The sequence below is a fragment of the Alligator mississippiensis genome, chromosome 2, assembly GCF_030867095.1.
Source record: "Alligator mississippiensis isolate rAllMis1 chromosome 2, rAllMis1, whole genome shotgun sequence".
NCBI lineage: Eukaryota > Metazoa > Chordata > Crocodylia > Alligatoridae > Alligator > Alligator mississippiensis.
This window is the reverse complement of record NC_081825.1, coordinates 60,929,033-60,948,520: the sequence shown is the minus strand read 5'-3', so window position 1 is coordinate 60,948,520 and position 19,488 is coordinate 60,929,033. Positions and strand designations below refer to the sequence as shown.

At 41.6% G+C, this 19,488-nt stretch overlaps 1 protein-coding gene across 5 annotated transcripts in view; it reads right to left on the bottom strand.

Annotated features, from left to right (window-relative positions):
- The window catches only part of CEP135 (centrosomal protein 135), a 73,639-nt gene that overhangs the window by 40,332 nt on the left and 13,819 nt on the right, over positions 1-19,488 (bottom strand). For all 5 annotated transcript variants that reach the window (XM_019481255.2, XM_014594892.3, XM_019481258.2 and 2 more), the window contains 9 exons: positions 18,506-18,590; positions 12,393-12,521; positions 9,809-10,024; positions 8,499-8,564; positions 3,650-3,800; positions 2,786-2,979; positions 2,218-2,361; positions 1,231-1,374; positions 114-191 (listed from right to left, as the gene is read on the bottom strand). In XM_019481255.2, the coding sequence (XP_019336800.2) occupies positions 114-191; positions 1,231-1,374; positions 2,218-2,361; positions 2,786-2,979; positions 3,650-3,800; positions 8,499-8,564; positions 9,809-10,024; positions 12,393-12,521; positions 18,506-18,590 (1,207 nt within the window). The remainder of the gene's footprint in view (positions 1-113; positions 192-1,230; positions 1,375-2,217; positions 2,362-2,785; positions 2,980-3,649; positions 3,801-8,498; positions 8,565-9,808; positions 10,025-12,392; positions 12,522-18,505; positions 18,591-19,488) is intronic.

Sequence of the window (19,488 nt, the reverse complement as noted above, 5' to 3'; positions counted from 1 at the left end):
CATTAATTTCAGTCTTTTACATTGGAATAAATGTAATCTGACAATATTTTTAAAAAGCAACTTGCTCAAAAACTTCTACCAAAAAAATTAACAACAACATTCCATTCACTTACCCCATGAATAGTGTTTTCCAGTTCTGCAATATCGTGCTCAAGCGTTGATTTTTCAAGGATAGCAGCTTCCTGTTGAATCTGAGATGGAATATCAAAGTACTTGTAACACTTGGTAAATTTTAGATTGAAGTGATTTTAGGATTCCATCTAAAAATTGACTAAAAACAGCAATTAGCAATTTGATCCTTCTGTATATATGGACATAAGCCAGCTTGTTTTATTTCTAAAAGCCCTGCAAACTCGATACAGTGCTGGGAAAGCTAACTAGCTTTTTATTAAAATCCCAGTCAAAATATGCAAGGTTGATCCTCAGAAAAAATATTCTTTAATTTACAAATGCAGCATGTCTGACACTATAATATTGATTCCATAGTTGCTTTTCAGATATATATAAGTACTTTAATGTACAGCAGGGTTAATTCTGAGGCTCATCAATATAGACTTTGTCCCTGTAAAGATATTACTTGCTTGTTGGAACTAGAAAAGATAACTCCATAGAAGCAAGAATTCTTCTCTTCAATTTTTTATAATTTTAAGTGAAAATAGGTTCATAGAAGCTAGGGCTGGAAGGGACCTCACAAGATCGTCGGGTCCAGCCCCAATAAACATTTCTCTTAAAAATTTGAAAAGAACAAGACCTGTTGAGCCAGGCTTTGTACAACTCTTGCAGACTTTAGAAGGAGAAATATTATTTTAGCTCGTCTACTCTGAACTGCTGCCTACTGACCTGACATGGCACCTACACACAATTCAGATCTTGGGTGCAAAGATTCATAGCATTTATTCATACAAAGTGATTAGTTGCAAAGTCCTATTTCAATAGCCTACTAATATCTGTTCCATATGGAATAAAATGTTAGGGTTTACATAACTGTTACGGTTTACACGACTGTAAGCTGCTTATTTTATAGTGATCAGAAGTTTTGAAACATTTCCAAAAAGCAACTTAACCTTGAACAGACCATACTAATGACCCAGTAACGGAGTTCAGTAGTGAAGAAAACTGAAGTTGTAGATTCCTAGGTAGTCATAATTGTATAAATAAGCAATTGGTTAAAAATTCTGCTAAACATTAAGATCAGGTTAATGAACAGTATTGTGTGTTTGAAAAGCTCACCTTTAGTTTCTCTCTCAGACTCTCTTTTTCTGCCATTATTCTTCTGAAGTCAGCTAATGCAATGTCTCTCTCTTCTTTCACATGACTTTGAGAAATTAAAGTATGTTTTGTTTCTCTTCTTAACCTATTTAATTCATCCTGCGACTTTAAAAGATAACTGCTTATTAGAGGTCACAGTTTCTAACAATGTTATATACAATATATTAACACGTTTTTAGCATTCTGATTACATTATGAGATCTTAGCATTATTTTTCAGAAAGTGCCCAAATCTCACAACATTATGGTGTTTGATTTTTCCAGTGACCTTACCCTTCACTATTTTTCTCTTCCTTGTTTCCTTCCACATTCAAACATCCATTACTTCAAATATCCATTACTTCTTCCTCCTCCTCACTCTCCTACTTCTATCCTTCCTTCTCCTTTTGATGAATTTAATATTTCCCTATTTTCCCTACCTTTCAGTTTCCAAATTACAAATGTAGTAAGTACAACTGATTGCATTTTAAAAAGAAAAGAGTTAAGTTAGAAACTACAATATACTGTATTTACCTATATGCAAGCATAAGTCTGACATAATTTGTACGTGCTCGAAATTAAATCTGACCAGAAAATCTCTTAGAAAAAGTCACGTGAGAAAGGATATAGGAATCAAAAAGTAGAAATGTTTACAGGATATCAAGTGATAGTTAGCTAGCATAAATTACTTAAACATGCTCATTAAGGACTTACAAGATAACATATATAGATACCGAATATGCTGTTTGTGTTCAGAGCAACACAGAATTTCTTCTTTTAGAATTTCGCTGAATTCACAAACTTACTGCAAAATATATCATTTTTAATAAAGCAATAAAACAATTATTACTTATTTTTATATCCTATGTTCTACACCTCTAAGTCCCATTGAAGGCTTTTTTCAAAAGCGAAGTAGCAAGTATTAATCGATTACTCCAATAGCAACTAAATTAGTTAATTAATTATCTACCTGTTCATAAAGGATATTTAATTTGTCTCTTTCTGCAGTCAGTAATTTGACATTGGATTGAATGTCTATCATGTGTTTTTCAAATCTGTCCAACATAGCTTGTAGTTCATCTCTTTCCCTGGTGATTAATCTAAGATCTTCACTCTGCAAAGTCATAAAATAATTATGAAAATTATTTTAAAATATTATTAGTAACAGATGTAAAAAGGTATATTATATATTCCCGAAAACAGTGATCACAATCAGCCTCCAATCCTAGGTGGGTTTCTATGGTTCAACAGAATACATTCAAGAAGGAGCAGTGTTTTAAAAACCTACCCATACGCTTTGATGTCTCTTGTTTCTTTCCTCTCTGACTGGATTTTTTAACACGTTAATCAATCATTATGTAAACAGGAAAAAGTATGTACTATTAGCCCAGTTACTTACTCTTCATATTGGGAATATAGTTTTTAAGAACAGGATAAGTCATTTTCTGCTAATAATATTCAAGACATATTTTTATAGCTTCTTGAATACTACAAGCTTGCTTTACTTTTTCACTGCTCTTTGATAAAGGGAAAATTACCTTTTCTGAAGCCCTACGGCCAGGACTAGACCTTCGTTGTACCATCTTCTGAAGATATTCTAGCTCTTGCTTATAATAATCCCTGTCATCTTCTAGAGTCTTTATAAATGCATCTAGACGAGAAGGTGATTTGTCTCCAAGAGCAATACCATACTCTAACCTCATTTTCTCCGTTTCTAAGACAAGTTCTCGTTCTGCATGGAAAAGCAATCAAAAGAGAAATAAATTATGAATGAGACTATTTTAAAGCACGCCAATCCAAATGACATTTTATTTACTTTATATGGCAAGAAAATGTGATACCCCTCTGCCTGAAGCTTTTGTACCCAAAAGCTTGCAAAGAACAATTTTTCCAACTATTTAGTTGGTATAATAAAAGATCTCACATTTACCCAAAGAACCTGGTCTGATATAGGAGTAATACATTCTGTAACACTAAAGAGCTGATAGCATACATCTACATTATCAACTTCAAGTTTTAAAAGTGATTTCATATATAATAAAAACTTGAACACTATACAATAGACTTGTCATTAATAAAAGTTTTCACCAGCAGACTGCATTTTCACAGGATTTCTTTAAATATTGGAGTTTACTATTCAAGTCAGACTTGTCTCCTTCTACAGAATTGGTAAGATAAAATAGTCTAATATTAGACTAGAATGAGTTGTATCCCACCCTACAAAGACAGTAACACTATCATTTAAATTACTTATATGTAATTCTAGTACTGGAATGCTTTCTTCTTTTTTGTTCCAACCAAAACAGAAACCTTATTTAGTGTTATTACCAATGAATATGTCAATATTTTAAAAGCGTCTTTAAAGATGTATTTAAGGAAGGAATCAATATTTAAACATTTACTTGTAATTTCTAAGTTCTCAACTTTTTCTGCAAGTCTTTGTTTTTCTTGTTCAAGCTGGTTTAACAAAACATCAAGATTTTGTTTTTCGTCAGTTTTCCCAAAGAGTTCTTCAGCCAGTCTCTCTTTTTCTCTATGGCACAAACATAACTCCTGAAACAACAAAAGTACTACAAAAGTTAGTACACTCCTACAGTACCATTGAAGAAAATGTAAGGAAAGCAATTTAACAATATTTAATATATCTCTAATAGTTAGGTGATGTCTCTGATTACAACTCAACACCATGAGTATGTTAAAAGTTAATTCATTATTAATTGTTTTGTTGACAATTGTTACTGTAATTCAGCACAAGATATGTTGCGATACATGCTGCATTCAGAACCTTGCGGTCGGGAATGAAATGAACAAAAATCAGGTCCGTTTCATTCTGCTGCCATTTAAGAGAAGAGAGCAAGCAACAGCGAGGAAAGATACAACTAAAGCAAAACAAGCTTTAGTGAGTCAGATCAAACAATATTGGCAAAAATAAAATATTCACAGTATTTCATTGATACTAATTCAACTGTTTATAACAAAATGGTACATACCTGTTAGTAGCAACATGTCAGTACCCTGATTGTAATGTTGTTCCTAAAAACCTACTGATGCGATACAGCATGTCATCTGAAAACATGGTATGGAAAGCATCTCCAGGGAAATGTTCCTGGTGAGAGGTTATTGCTCCTAATAGGCGTTGCTGCAAATTAGGGCTGTGTGAAACAGCACCATTCCGCTTCGATTTCCATTTCGATGTTTCAACAGAACAGTGTTTCATTTTGAGTTTTGTTTCCTTTTGAAAGCACTGTTCCGTTTCGTTTATTGAAACCGCTTCGCTGTTTCGATGCTGTTTCAATGTTTTGTCCATAGGCTATAATGGGGAAGCACAAAACTGCCTATAACTTTGTCATTTCTACCCTGATTCAGATGAAACTTGCAGGGATAGTAGCCCCTTCTGAGGGCATGAAGCCTGCCAAGTTTCAAGGAGATAGGTGCAGAGGTTTCTGGGAAACTGCACCTCAGGGTGCTGACAAGCAAAACTGCCACTTGCCAGCAGTGGCAGCCTCCTGTCATCTGGCAGGCAGATCCGGGGACCCGCACCTCCGGGAGGGCTGCACCAGATTCCTCCCAGGGGTGCGGCCCTCAATCTGCCTGCTGGATGACAGGAGGCTGCTACTGCTGCCTGGAACCAGTGCTGGGAGCAGCCTGCACCCAGTGCTGGGAAGATTGGTGCTGCCACCGGTCCCAGGTGACAGGAGCAGCCTCCTGTGATCCGGCAGACAAATCAGGGGTCCACACCCCTGGGAAGAGTCTGGCACAGCCCCTACAGCCCTCCTAGGGGTGCAGGCAGGCCCCTGATCTGCTTGCCAGATGACAGGAAGTTGCTGTTGCCGGCTGGAGCCAGCAGCAGCACCAGTCTTCCCAGCACTGGGTACGGGCTATGCCCAGGGCCAGTCCCAGGTGGCAGGAGTAGCCTCCTGTGATCCAGAAGGCAGATCAGGGGCTCGCACCCTGGGAGGGCTGTGGGAGCTGTGCCAGACTCTTCCCAGGGGTTCGGGCCCCTGCTCTGCCTGCTGGATCACAGGATGGGCGGCAGCACCAATCTTCCTGGCACTGGGTGTGGACTGTGCCAAGCACTAGTCCCAGTTAGCAGGAGCAGCCTCCTATGCTCCAGAAAGCAGATCAGGGGCCCACACCCCCGGGAGGGCTGCGGGACTTTGCTGGACTCCTTCCAGGTGTTCGGGACCCCAATCTGCCTGCCGGATCACAGAAGGCTGCTCCTGCTGCCTGGGACTGGCACTGGGCACAGCCTGCACCCAGCAGCAGGAAGATTGGTGCTACCGCTGGCCCGAGCTGGCAGCAACAGTGTGCTGTCATTCGGCACACAAATCCAGGGCCCGGCACCCCCCCCGAGAGGGCTGGAGGCTATGCAAGAATCCTCCCAGGGGGCACGGCCCCCTGGATCTGCCCGGGATGACAAGAGGTTGCTGCTGCCGCCTGGGACCAGTGCTGAAGCCAAGCTAGACTTCGAAACCCGAAACATTTTGAAACTTTCCAAATGTTTTGAGTGCCCTTGTTTAGTTTCAAAGCTGTTTCAAAGGCTTTTGTTTCATTTTGATTTCACTGTTTTGAGCTCGAAATACATCAAAACAATTTCAAAACGAAACGCCCCGCGAAATTTTGCACAGCCCTACTGCAAATACGCATCAACTGCACCTTATTTTATCCAACCACTTTTGTACCTAGTGAATTGCTACTTGGTACATATATTTCTATTATGACACACACAATATCTGTTAAATCAAATACTGTATTTCATATGCAGCATTTAACAGTGACATTATTGACTATTCCAGGCAAAAGAAGCCAAAAGCCGATATTAATTTTCCTTTTATTGGTGCCAATGCAACATGCAACCGATATATCAGTGCACCTCTAGTAACAGAAAACCAAACAACAACTAAATTTACAAGTTTTCTACACAAATGACAGATGCCAAAAAAATAAGATGGATGAACTAGAATGCCTGGTATTTAGTGGTGTCTGTCACATAATAGGTATGTCAGAGACCTGGTGGAAAGATGACAATCCATGGAATACTGTTATATTGAGTTACAAACGGTACAAGAATGAGAGAGTAGGATACACAGGTGGAGGACTGGTACTGTACACTATGATAGTACAGACAGCAACAACATAAAAAAATATCTGAAAGGGAAACTACCACAAAATCCCTGTGGATAGATATTCCTTGAACAAAAGGAACATAGCATTAGGATTGTACTACTGAATATCTAAGCAGGAGTATGAGGGGGTTATAAAATGCTTAGGGCAGTGATCCTCAACTACGGTATCATAGCTGTAAGATTCTATTAAAGAGTGCTATACCACCCAGCTCCTGCATAAGGAAGTAAAAGCTCTTCTCTCCAGTTCAGTTCCCTGCACGTGCCACAGCTACTCAGTGGTAACTGCAGCTGCTCTTCTGGGGACTACCATTCCTGCTGCCTTCCCCCACTCTCCTTCTGGCCCCACCAGAGTCTCCATTCCAGCTGCTCCCATATTCCCAGCAACAAGCTTTGCTGAGGGCAGGTGGAGAGACTTAAGTGAGGTCAAAGCAGCATTTTTCAGTGCAGTTCATCCCTTTTGCTCCTCCCATGACCCCAGGAATACCATGAAGGATCACAGGGGTGGTTACTGGCATATGAGACCCTGCAGGAGCAGCCTTGGCAGCAGGGACTATCCCTGCCATCTCAATTACACACTGGGGCAGGGAAGGGGCAGAAAGTGTAAAGGGAAATGCCTGTCCCCCAACCTGCCTCACCCGGAGCAGTAACTCATAACCTTTTATAGCCTCAAGTCACCACTTCATATCTTTCCTGAATTCAGATTGTAGCTGAGTGTAAATGGAGTTCTCTGAGGGTGTTAACAAGTACACGGACAAGGGGAATACAGTTGACATAATATATATGGATTTTCAAAGGCTTTTCAAAGAGTCCTAAACTAAGGAGTTGCTACAGGATTAGAGGAAAGGTTTCTTTGTGGACTGAGAACTAGTTAAAAGATAGAAAGCAAAGGCTAGGCCTAAATGGCCACTAGTCAGGATGGACAGAGGTCAGAAGTGGGGTCCCTTAGGAATATGTGTTAAGCTCAATTTTGTTCAACATTTTTCATTGATGACCTGGAAATAGAGGTGTACAGTAAAACGTCCAAGTTTGCAGATGATACTAAATTATTCCAGCTAGTTAAATCCCAAGCTGACAGAGAAGAGATGCAGAAAGATCTCACCAACCTAAATAAGTGGGTAAAAAAAGGGCAGATGAACTTCAATGTTAAACTTCAATGTAAACTTCAATGTTGAAATAACTTGAATTATGTGTACACAAAATGCTGGGTTTTGAACTAGGTGTAACAACTCAGGAAAGAGCCCTTGGCATCACTGCAGATAGTTCTCTAAAAACATCAGCTCAATGTGCAGCGGCAACCAAAGGAGCTAATAAAATATTGAGCATCATTAAGAAAGGAATTTAAAACAAAATGGAAAATTTCATGCCAGTATACAAATACATGGTGCTCCCACATCTTGAATACTGTGTGTAGCTCTAGTTTTCACATCTGAAAAAAGATACAGTAGAATTACAAAAGGCACAGAGGGGAACCAAGTGATCAAGGGTATACAGCAGCTGCCACACCAGGGGAGAGTTAAAAAAAAGAAAAGAAAGTACTTCTTTAAGCAGCACATAGTTAACTTGTGGAACTAATTACCACAGGATGTTGGTGAGGCAGATAGCATAGCCAGGTTCAAAAGGGATGAGAAAAATTCAAGGATGATATATTCATTAACAGGTATTAAATAGAACAGTCAGGGATGTATCTTCTGGCATCTCAAAACCAGCAATGAAGGATGCCAAGAAGGGTAGTGAACAAGGGATAGATTACTCTAGGTATACCCTGTTCAATGCTCTCCCTCTAAAGCAGTGAGTCTCAACCAGTGTGTTAGGGCACCCTGCAGTGCCACCAGGTCATTTGAAAGGTAATGAGAGTTATGAGGAGGTAAGCAGATTAGCAAGGCTCAGACTTGTCTCTGCTCCTAGTGCCCTAGCCTTGTATAAGGAGGTAAGCTCTGTAATATATAAATTTGTTTTTGAAATTGGGTGTCATTCAATTCACAAAATTATGGAGGGGTGCCTCAAGTCCAAAAAGGCTGAGAACCACTTCTCTAAAGCATCCACTACTGCCAATGCTGGAGACAGATAAAATGCACCACTGATCTGACCTAGTATATCACTTCTCTTGTTCTCAAATTCTACTTACCGACTTAAGTCTTGTTACTGTTTCTTCAAGGTCTTGAATCTCATTGTGTTTTCTTTTGATCTCTTTCTATTAAAGTTTAAATGCATGTTAAGTCATACAAACATTAGAAATTAGTGCAATTTCTTACACACACAAAAAAACCTGACACTATATACAAAATGTTTTTGAAAGAAATGTGCAGCTTGCTTATTTCTATTTTGCTAAAATCTAAGTATGCATATATAGCCAATATAATACTAGGTCAATCAAACAGAACACCCAAGATTTTTCCAGTCAATGATTACATTGAGATCTTAAATTCCATGTTATTTATTGAATAAAGTCCTGAAATAATGAAAATGTATAGAATAGAATTTGCTGTACACACACACATTTCTATTATAATGTAAAGCAGTAGAAAGAATTATTGCACAATTCCTCAGAAAATCCCTCTAAATAAAATTGTTGTTACAAAGAACTTGGTCTCTCGAGTTGTTTTTAGTAGTTTTCCTAAAAGCTCACTACTCCTTAAATAATTAACTTGACTAAAATAGTAAAATGGAACCCTACCCCCCACTCCCCTAGCAACATTGCTTTGATTAGTAAGGTTGCTAATTTATCCTGTTCATTTTCCTGATCATTCTGAATGGAATCCTACATAGCACCAACAATATACCTACACAAAGTTTTATGGTGTTAAACATACCATCCCATAATATTTTGTTTGTTACAGTTCCTCACAGTTCATTCAGGGCAGTGAGCTGTCATTAAGAAATTCCTTACAACAATGGAGTAATTCTGAAAAATGCTTCTTAGGTTTCCTCTACATGTTAACAAGTAACATGCAATTGCCTGGTTAACTGCGCAATTACCTTGAGATTAGCTACATGTGCAAAGTACTTAACATACAATAAAAAGCTCCTATCAGTTATAAAGTTACACCTAAAAAAAAGGTATACTAACCTTACAGCTGGTTGCTATCAAGCTTTAATTTGCACATACAGCAGGGTCTCCCCTGAAGCTGGGAGCCCAGTCAGCTCTAGGCTCCCTACCACAGAGGTACACTTTGCCCAGCCAGGGCTGTGAGCCCTCAGGAGCTGCCAGGACTCAGAGCCCCGCAGCTGCAGGGTCCCTGCAGCATGCCTTCCATGAAGGTGAGTGAAAACCCTGGGGCAAGAAGATCACCACTTGGGGCTCATTGCACCTTTACCTGCATGTTGATGGGGCCTTAGTAAAAGAAGGCGGAGATAGCCTACTGAAGCCAACAGAAATAACTTTGGCAAGAGTTGATCAGGTTTTAAATTATTTGCCACAGTATAGTATTTGCTTACCTTAGCTTCCCCAATTTCCTTATCTGCCGTCTCAAGCACAATTTCTTTATGTCTTTCCAACTGCTGTGCCAAATGATCTATCTCACTGAGTTCTTGACATAGTTCTTCATTTTTAGTGCTTAAATGAACAACTTCACTAGTCACATTTTGTTTGGTGTCCAAAAGTTCTTGTATGCGATTTTCAAGCTCTCTATTTGTTTGCTGAAGATATTCAACCTAAGATGTTTTTATAATTAAAATTCTAATTAAAGCCACATGAAACAGAACTGTCACATTCTAATGGAAAAAACATAGCTCCTCTAGTACTTTTGAAACACTGTACATGCTTTTATTCATTAAAGCATTATTTAAATAGGGAAAAACACTGTGGTACTTCCTATTCTTAAAATACAATAATAATAATAATGAATAAGCAAAACTGTGAACTTACACGGAGTTAAGGCTGTAGCATTTAACAATGCACTGGGCTCCTGACAGCCTGCCAGAATGAGTTTATTTCCCATTGGAAAACCAATAAAAGGAGAGTTAATATACCCTCACCTTAACAGGAACCCATATTGGGTCCCAATTCATTGGACTTCCCTGGGTCTCTGTGGGCTGAAGCACTGTTTCTTTCCCCTAGATTCTCAGAAACATTTCCAACTTCTCCTTCACAGCATAATAGAAATGGAGTACTATGTATCAATTGCCTTAGGCCTTCAAGAAAATAGAAAACACCTTAACTCACCTCTTCAGGGGCATCTGACCATTGTGTATGAGTGTCTGACCAACGCTGCACTTTATATAAAAGATAAGGCACAAGAGCTCAAATGATTTATAAAACAACATCCTGAATGGAACACCCTTTTCTCAATTTCGTTCTTCCACTGAGGAGGTCCATGAGAGTACTCAAATTCTAATCAGAGTCCAGAGCAGCTTTCCCCAGCTTAAGCTAGTTAAAAAGACCACCTCCAGCAAGACTGTCTGAGCAACTAGGGACTGCCTGCTGTGTGGGTGGCACCATTGTGTGCCCCACCCCATGGTGCTTGTAGAACTTTGTGCTGAGCTAGAATCCTTTCAGCTTGCATTACAGCAGCTTTAATAGGCTTTTAACTGTATTAACTTTACGTTAGACAGGCCACATTAGCATAAGTGGAGCTATGAGAAGCAGTGGAAAAAGAACTGAGTCATAAGCAAAAGAAACTTTTTGAAACACCTAGCAAGTCTTAGGACATGGATATTGATTTTGGGTTCAGGTCAGTAAATTCTAGATGACCAACAGAATGACACTAGAACACCTTCTTTCTGACCACATCTGTCAAAGTTTCTATCAAGTAATGGCATAAGCCTTTGTTTGAGAAGGGGGGAAAAGAGGGCTCAATACTCTGAGATGTGCTTCTTTGGCAACCTTTGCTGTGGTTCCCATCTGTAGATGTAATGAAAATCCAATGTCCCTTAGAACTTAGTTTCTGAATTCGGATAAGCGCTCCCTAACAGGCTGCCCACCTGTTAGAAATTCTTAGGACTTTAAGATGTAGAGTTTTTAAGTTGTAAGAGTGCTCATTTCTGCTTGGACCATAAAAGTACATCTAGATATATACTGTTTCTTCTTCATTTGCTAGCAATATTCATAATCGGAGGATTCTCAAGTTTGTTTCTGCACTCACTCCTTTGAAGGACTCATTTTGCATTAGAACAGGGGCTGTCAAAAGAAACGCTCAGACCCCCAAATTTACTCGAGGGATCAAAACATTGTGAGCACCCGCCCTCACCTTCAGCTCCCTCACCATGGGCTTCCTGAGTACCACAGGTTATTCTGTGCTACAGTGCCCCTGCCTTTTAGGGTAGGGGCAGGCAGTGGAAACTGGAAGAGGGAGGGAGAGCCTGGAGACCACATATGCTGCTGCAACCAGAGTAGTAGCTAAGTGAGAGCCCCGGGGCCACAAATTAACCCCTTGTGGCCCACATGCAGTCTATGAGCTGCCAACTGGAGAACCCTATCCTACAATAAGTCTCCTTTAATAACTTTACAGCCTCCTGTATCATGAGATATCCTGATCACATATCACTACTGGATGACCCTATAGCAAGATAACTCCTCTGTTAAATCAATTATTCTGGGTAGCAGCCAACCTATTGTTTAGAGCATTTTCATTTTAGTGGTAGAGAATCAAATAAAGGTAAAAAGACAGAAAAAACAACCAAGCTACATATTCAAAATGAACTTTGTAGCTTAACAGAAACAATAACCTTACATAAATTCCCATATCGTACATTCCTAAATCATTATCAGCCTACTATTCCATTTCTACTGTGTCTTCTGGCAAATCTCAGTGCTTATTAAATACAGATAAAAGTTTATAGATTATCTTTAAAAAAAAAAAATTATTCACGTTTTTACAGATAGAGCCCTCAGAGACAAACTATTCTACAAAAAAATTAAATCACCTGAAAGTATATTTGCAAAACAAAAGACTAAAAATGTTACATTAAAATTGCATTAAGTTGATTTTGTTCCCAGCATAAATAGTTTTTAAGAAAAGCTACAAATCAACTTATGGGTTGCTAGTATTTATAAACTGAACTCAATAATAATAAATGTTACCTGCAAATTTAATTGGGCAATAAGCTTCTCATTGCTTTTACTTCTAGATTCCAGGGAAATAATATCATGAGAGCGACCACCATCCAATGCTAATACTAGACGTTCTATTTCTTGGTCTCTCATTTCGACCTTTGGAGAGAAAACAGTTTTTCCTTTTAAGCAATTACTTTTCTCCAAACAAAACATAAATGAGGTTTACTTTACAAATTTTAACTAGGATACATGGATCACCTAGGATATCTGACACTGCTTTGGCAGCAACATCTCTAGTGTGGATGCAACTATGTCGAATGAGTGCTTTCATCAGTTTAGTTCATGGTGTTTGGGGAAGTGATGCAACAAGGCCAATAGAAAAAATTCCATTTCAAGAAACACAGAAGGGATTGACTCTGGATGAATAAAGATCTAAACACAAGATGAAGCGTTTGGGGGAAAGGCAGTGGAGATTTCAAGAACATGAAGCTTTTGCCTGCTTAATTTGTTTAGAGCCAGAGGCTACATCTTCTCAATACAGAAAAAAAAAAGAGTTCCCTATTTCCTTCTTAGTAGTAAAGAACTGCTGAATAATAGATATACTTATGGCCTACAAGACAGTCAAATTATAAATATTTGTTCTCAGGGGGATATTGTGAGCAAGCAACAGATAAGTGCATCACCTGCGGACTAGAAATTCCATTCCCCAGAGCCTTTTTTTCCATCACTGACACGTCTCAAGAGGAGACTGGTTTAGTTCTGCCAGCCTTTCATCATGGACTAAGATGACCTTGGTTTCAGTTGGCAATACATGTTTTAAGACTGTTACAGAGTTTTTAGTGACTCAAAATACAACAAAATGTCAAAAAATAAAGTTCAGTTGCAATTGTGATGTTCAGATTACTTATTACACACACCCACCTGTAACACTTTGACACAGATCTAAGGAACTGTTTTACCACTATTCTCCCTAGCCACAGATCCTATCAAATTGAAGGACTACACAAAACTGACATTAGAATTTTTAGAAGGATTATCAAAATGATTCATTGCATCTCTCCCTTCATTCCCAATTTTAAGGCTACAGTAGAAGTGAAAGGCAAATCGATATTAAAAAAAAATGTCTAAAAGGATATCTTAGAGACTGGGAACTCCTACTCCCAACTTAGGTATGTTCTGTCTTCTCTCCATTTCAACTAGAAACAAAACGGTCAGCAATATCAACTTAATTTTAGCACTCAAAAGCCCCACCCTATTCCCTACAAATTTTCAGCCTTAAATATATTTAATAAAATACATTCACTAACCTGAAAGCTGTATGCTTTGCTGTTTTTCTTCTACCACTTCCTTCTCCACATGATTTCTATAATTTTTTATTTCTTTGGAAGGCTGCATCTAGTTGGCTTTTTCACAGTACCTACAATTCTGTTATCCTTTGTCCTGTCCCTTACTGCCTTATATTGCCTTACCTCACCCCCTCACGCACAACTACCGCTAAAGCATTCTCATTTCCTATTTATTCCACTTTGTTAATCTACTGTTTCTCCAAGGCCCTCTTTCAGGTCTCCTAATAATTAAACTAAGAAATTAAGCACTTCACAAACAATAACTGATCATTACATAACCACTGGTGTGAGGTAGGACTGGATAACTAATAGGCCTGTGTGAATAGGGAAGTATTTGATTTGGATTTTGGCTGATTCGGAGGACAGTGATTGGATCTGGAGATTCGGATGGTCCTGAATCGATGCAGCTGAATCAGCTTTGGAAGATTCGGCACTGATTCAGAAAGATTCAGTGATTGGGATTGGCTGGGGAGAGGCAGGCACAACCAGGCAGCTCCTCCAGCTATGCCTGCCTCTCCCAGGGTGGGGGAAGCGGCAGGAGAAGTCCCCATGGCTGCCCTGCCCAGCCCCATTCCCCGCTCAGCCCCAGCCTAGCCCCATCACTTAAAAAAACCCCCAAACTCCCCATACTCACCGGCTGCATGAGTGGTGATTGGGACATCTGGGTGCTCGTAGCAGAGCCACCCCGCGCAGCACAGTGGGGATCACCCCCCCAACCTTGGCACCCACATGGCAGCTGCCCCATGGCATGGGTGCAGTGCGGCTTGCCAAGGTGCTGCATGCTGCCTGGGAGCTAGGGCTGCTGGGGCCGAGCGCTGCTGGGCTCCTGCTGACTGCTAGAGCCGGCCCAGCTCCCACACAGCATGCCCTGCCAAGCCGCACTGCACCCGTGCCATGGGGCAGCTGCCGCGCGAGTGCCAGGCAGGGGAGGTTGATGCCCACGGGCCCCCTTTGCCCCACACTGCATGGAGAGGCTCTGCCACAAGCACTCAGAGGCCCCAGTAACTGCTCCTGCAGCTGGTGACTGTGGAGGCTTTAAAAAAAAAAGCCCCGTACCCACCGGATCCAGCAGCAACTCTTGGGGCTTCAAGGCACTGGTGGCAGAGCCCCCCTGCGCAGCGCGGGGCAACAAGGGATCGCCCCCTCCCTGCTTGGCACCCATGCAGCAGCTGCCCCATGGCATGGCTGCAGCGCAGCTCAGCAGGGTGCTGTGCACTGTCTGGGAGCTGGGGCTGCTGGGACGGAGCGCTGCTGGGCTCTGGCTGACCCATGGAACCACCCCATGGAGCTCCCAGACAGCACACAGTGCCCTTCCAAACCGCGCTGCACACGTGCCATAAGGCAGCTGCTGTGCAGGTGCCAAGCGGGGAGGGGCTGATCCTCGCTGGCCCGCACTGCACAAGGGGGGAGGGGGGGCGGGGCGGCTCTGCCACGAGTGCCCAGAAGCCCCAATAGCTGCTGCTGGTGAGTGCAGGACTTTTTTTGTGTGTGCACATGTTAAGTGCCAGGAGGCTGGGCTGGGTGGGGAATGGGGCTGGGCAGGGCAGCCATGGGGGCTTTTCCTGAGACTCCTCTGGCTGTGCCTGCCTCTGCCCCAGCAGCGGGAGCCACGGGGGCTATGCTCTACTGCCCCTTGCCCAGCCAGCATGGGGGGGGGGGGGGGGCGGCACAATGCAGGTGCCACTCACTCCAGGAGGCAGCAGGGCATAGCCCCCGCTCCCAGAGCTGCTGCACCCGCATCAGCACTGGAAGCGGGGGCTCTGTCCTGCCGCCACTTGCCAGCCAGCGCGGGGGGATGTGGGCATGGCAGCACTGGAGGCAGGGGCTATGCCCTGCTGCCACTTGCCCCCTTCCGCCTGGAGTGAGCAGCACCCACAACCTGCCCCCCGCCCCGGCTGTGGAAGCAGCAGCAGGGCAGAGCCTCTGCTCCCAGAGCTGCCGCACCTGCATCCCACAGCACCCCCCCCTCCCCTCCCCCAGCTGGGCAGCTTGTCCCAGTCCCCACCCCAACCGGCTTACCAGCTGGAGGAAGCTGTCAGGTGGCTGTTTAGTTTATGGCCGAATCTCCGAATTGGCCAAATCTTTTCCAAAGCTTTTTCCAAGTTGATTCAGATGCTTCATATCGATTTGGAGCTTTTACTTGGTCTTCTAATTCGATTTGGATTTGGAGACTTTATCCATGAATTGAGCTGAACTTCCTCCAAATTGTATCAGCTACCAAAGCTTTGCACAGCCCTAATAACTAATTCTCTTACAAATGGAACCAGATTGAGAAGGAGTGATTAACCAATCTGATCAATGAATGTGGGATGTCAGTGTGGAACAAAGACTTCTCCTGATCCCAAAAACATGCATAGGTTACCAGGCTGCTTGTAAACGTTAAAAAAAAAAATAAAAAATTAATGGCACTTTACTTTAAACTCTGCACGTTCCCGCACCGAGATCTATGCATGGCCAGAAGAATCAACGTGTTACTTCAACCTGGCTCTACAGCATCTGTAAAGATCGGGCACTTTAGTGGGGCTTCTCGGCACGTTTATCTAACAGCTGATTGAATTGGCTTTAGCTAAAAATGCCTAAAGCTCCACTGATGCACCCGACCTTTATCGACGCTGCAGAGTGGGGTGAAGTAACACACCGCTTTGTAAGGTAAAGCGTGTCCTGTTTTTGTTTGTTTGCTGGGGGTTTTGGGGGGGGGGGGGGGGTTGTTTTCATTTTTAACTGCAAGCAGTCTTAGTTCACACTTTCTCAAATCCCTCTCTCAGTACTGAAATGCCTCTCTTGCAGCCTGAGGCAAGGCTTAGGGACAGGGGGCCTATCTCAAGGAAAAGCAAAAAAACTGGCTTAGCTGGAGTTAACTGGAAGATAGCATTTTTACAACTGATCTGATTAAAAAAAACAAAAACCCTTAAAGGAATCACAGACATTTCATAGAATATACAACTCACCTAGCTGGCTAATTGTTGAGCTAAGGCTACCACAGGAATGTATTGAAAAAGAAACCAACCTAGCAAATGACATACAAGGAGACATGACAGTCCTAGCAATATATTTTTGTTGCTTTACATTTGCAAGACTTTGATTAAAGATACAGGTGGAAGGAGAGCAAAAGATAAGGGCTGGGAGGTTATCCATCTCAGGCATTAAAAATGGCTGAGACTACGTGTCTCCTTCACAGAAAACATGTTAGAGAAAGACATTTCAAGAATTCATTAATTTTCTCTCAAAAATTAACGAGACTTCACCCACCTCAAAGAACGTACTTTGAATTAGAAAGCTGAAGTCTTATTAACCAATACCCAATTTTAAGTAAAGTAGGGAAATGTTATTTAACTATTTGTTTTCCAAACGTTTGTAATTTGTCTACTTCTTTATTGATTATTTTAAAAAAGCTTCAGTTCTCCTTTCATTTCTTAAACAAAGCCAATATTTTATGTACAATAAGCACATTTCCATTTTTTATTCACATGTGTTTAATAAGTACAAAAAATTGTACTAGCTATTTTTTAAGACAGGGGTGTCAACCATATAGCTCCTGGGCCAGATCCAGCCTGCAGAACTGTTCCGTCTGGCCCACCGCGCTACTGGCAGGTGATGAAAAATTGGCCTGCCACAGAATTCAAGGCCTTTGGCCCTGCTGGCTATCTATAGGTGACAAGATTGGCTTCCCACCACTACTCCAGACCCCTGCCAGCAGACATCCACACCCAGACCACTCACACCACGCTGGCCATGGCAGCCACCCCAGTGCCCTAGGCTGGATCTGGTTGGCAATGAGCCTCACAGTCCAGATTGACTTGAGGCTCCAAGTGAGTTTGACACCCTTGCCTTGGATCCTTGTGGTTTTTCACTTGGATCTGATAGTCCTTGTTGATGCCTTCTGAAGGAATAGCACTGCTATTTATTATGATTACGCTTTTTAATTTGTGGAGTACATACACCGCAAATCAAGCAACTAGATGGAAAGCGACTCTCTTGAACATGCAAGGTACCAAGTATGCTCATCAGATCCTAAAAACATTGATGAGAAGGAAATACACTCTATTATTCTTTAGATCCTCCATAAAAATCCTCAGTGGGCTGAAAGCCCATCACTACTAATTACTACCAATGTATCTAAAATTTATCTAAATCCTTCTATATGTCCAGTACTGAATAAGCACCTCTTCTATGAATGGTTCCAAACAGGTTCCAAGTCTACCATTGTTGACAGTGTGAAGGAACTGAAGAGATCAGTGATATGCCCCATTTTATATCTTTGTCCTACAGTGTCTGCAATAGTGAAACTGGGCAGGAATGCATGTAAGGAATAAGCACTTCTAGTTAAAATTCCCACATAATAAGAATATCCACATTAAGAATCCACATCACTACATTAAGCTATATAACTGTTTAAAGAAATGTGCACAGATATTGCATGTCTTCCTGATTAGTAAATGCCAAAGTTAGTGTAAATGTTATATTTATCAAAATGTTTTAACAGTTACCATCCATTAAGAATGGATCTTTAAGAAAATAAATAAAAAAAAATTAATAACAAAATTAAAATCAATTAGCTTAAAACCCTTAAAATATATTATTTAAAGGAATAATTGATACAAGCACAACAGTAGTTTAAAAAAAATCCCATTTTACCATTAGTGACATCATCCAGAAATAAAAAAGCAACACAATATGAAGTAAATGTGTTGGTCAATACACAGAATTCTTCTTGTGTAATAAAAAACACAAAAAAAGTAATACCTAGATCATCCCAGTGATTCCTACTGGGGAATCTTAAAGCGTTAATTGTACCTGTTTGCTATAATTTTTCACACCACGTTCAGAAATCTCCAGTTTTTCCTGCAATTCGGCTACTTCTACCTGAAGTTCATGGATTCTGAAACATATTAATATATATTTCATTTGTTCAGATATGCTTCATTGAAGAATTCAATACAAACATCAGAAAGCAAGACAAATAGTTTCAATGTTTTATAAAGATGTGGGGGGAAGTGGGCACGCTAGAAGGGAGGAATAGGCTGCAATTGAACCTAGACAGGTTACAGGGGTGGGCGGATGAGAAGATGGGTTTCGACACTGACAAGTGCAAGGTACTGCACCTGGGGAGGAAGAACCAGCAGCATACCTACAGGCTGGGGAACTCCCTTTTTGTCAGTGCAGAGGCAGAAAAGGATCCTGGAGTCATTATTGATGCCAAAATGAACATGGACCAACAGTGTGGGGACGTGGTCAGGAAGGCCAACCGCACCTTGTCATGCATCCACAGATGCATCTCAAGCAGGTCCAGGGAGGTGATCCTCCCCCTCTATGTGACACTGGTCAGGCCACAGTTGGAATACTGCATCCAGTTCTGGACGCTGCACTTCAAAAGGGATGTGGACAACATGGAGAGGGTCCAGAGGAGGGCCACTCACATGATCAGGGGGCAGCAGGGCAGGCCCTATGAGGAGAGGCTAAGGGACCTGAACCTGTTCAGCCTCCACAAGAGAAGGCTGAGGGGGGATCTAGTGGCTGTTTACAAACTAGTCAGGGGGGACCAGCAGGCATTGGGGGATTCCCTGTTCCCCCGAGCACTCCCAGGAGTGACAAGAAATAACGGTCACAAGCTAGCAGAGGGTAGATTTAGACTAGATATCAGGAGGCACTACTTCACTGTCAGGACGGCTGGGATCTGGAAGCAACTTCCAAGAGAAGTGGTACTGGCTCCTACCCTGGAGCTCATTAAGAAGAGGTTAGATGAATGCCTTGCTGGGGTCGCTGGACCCCAGTACTCT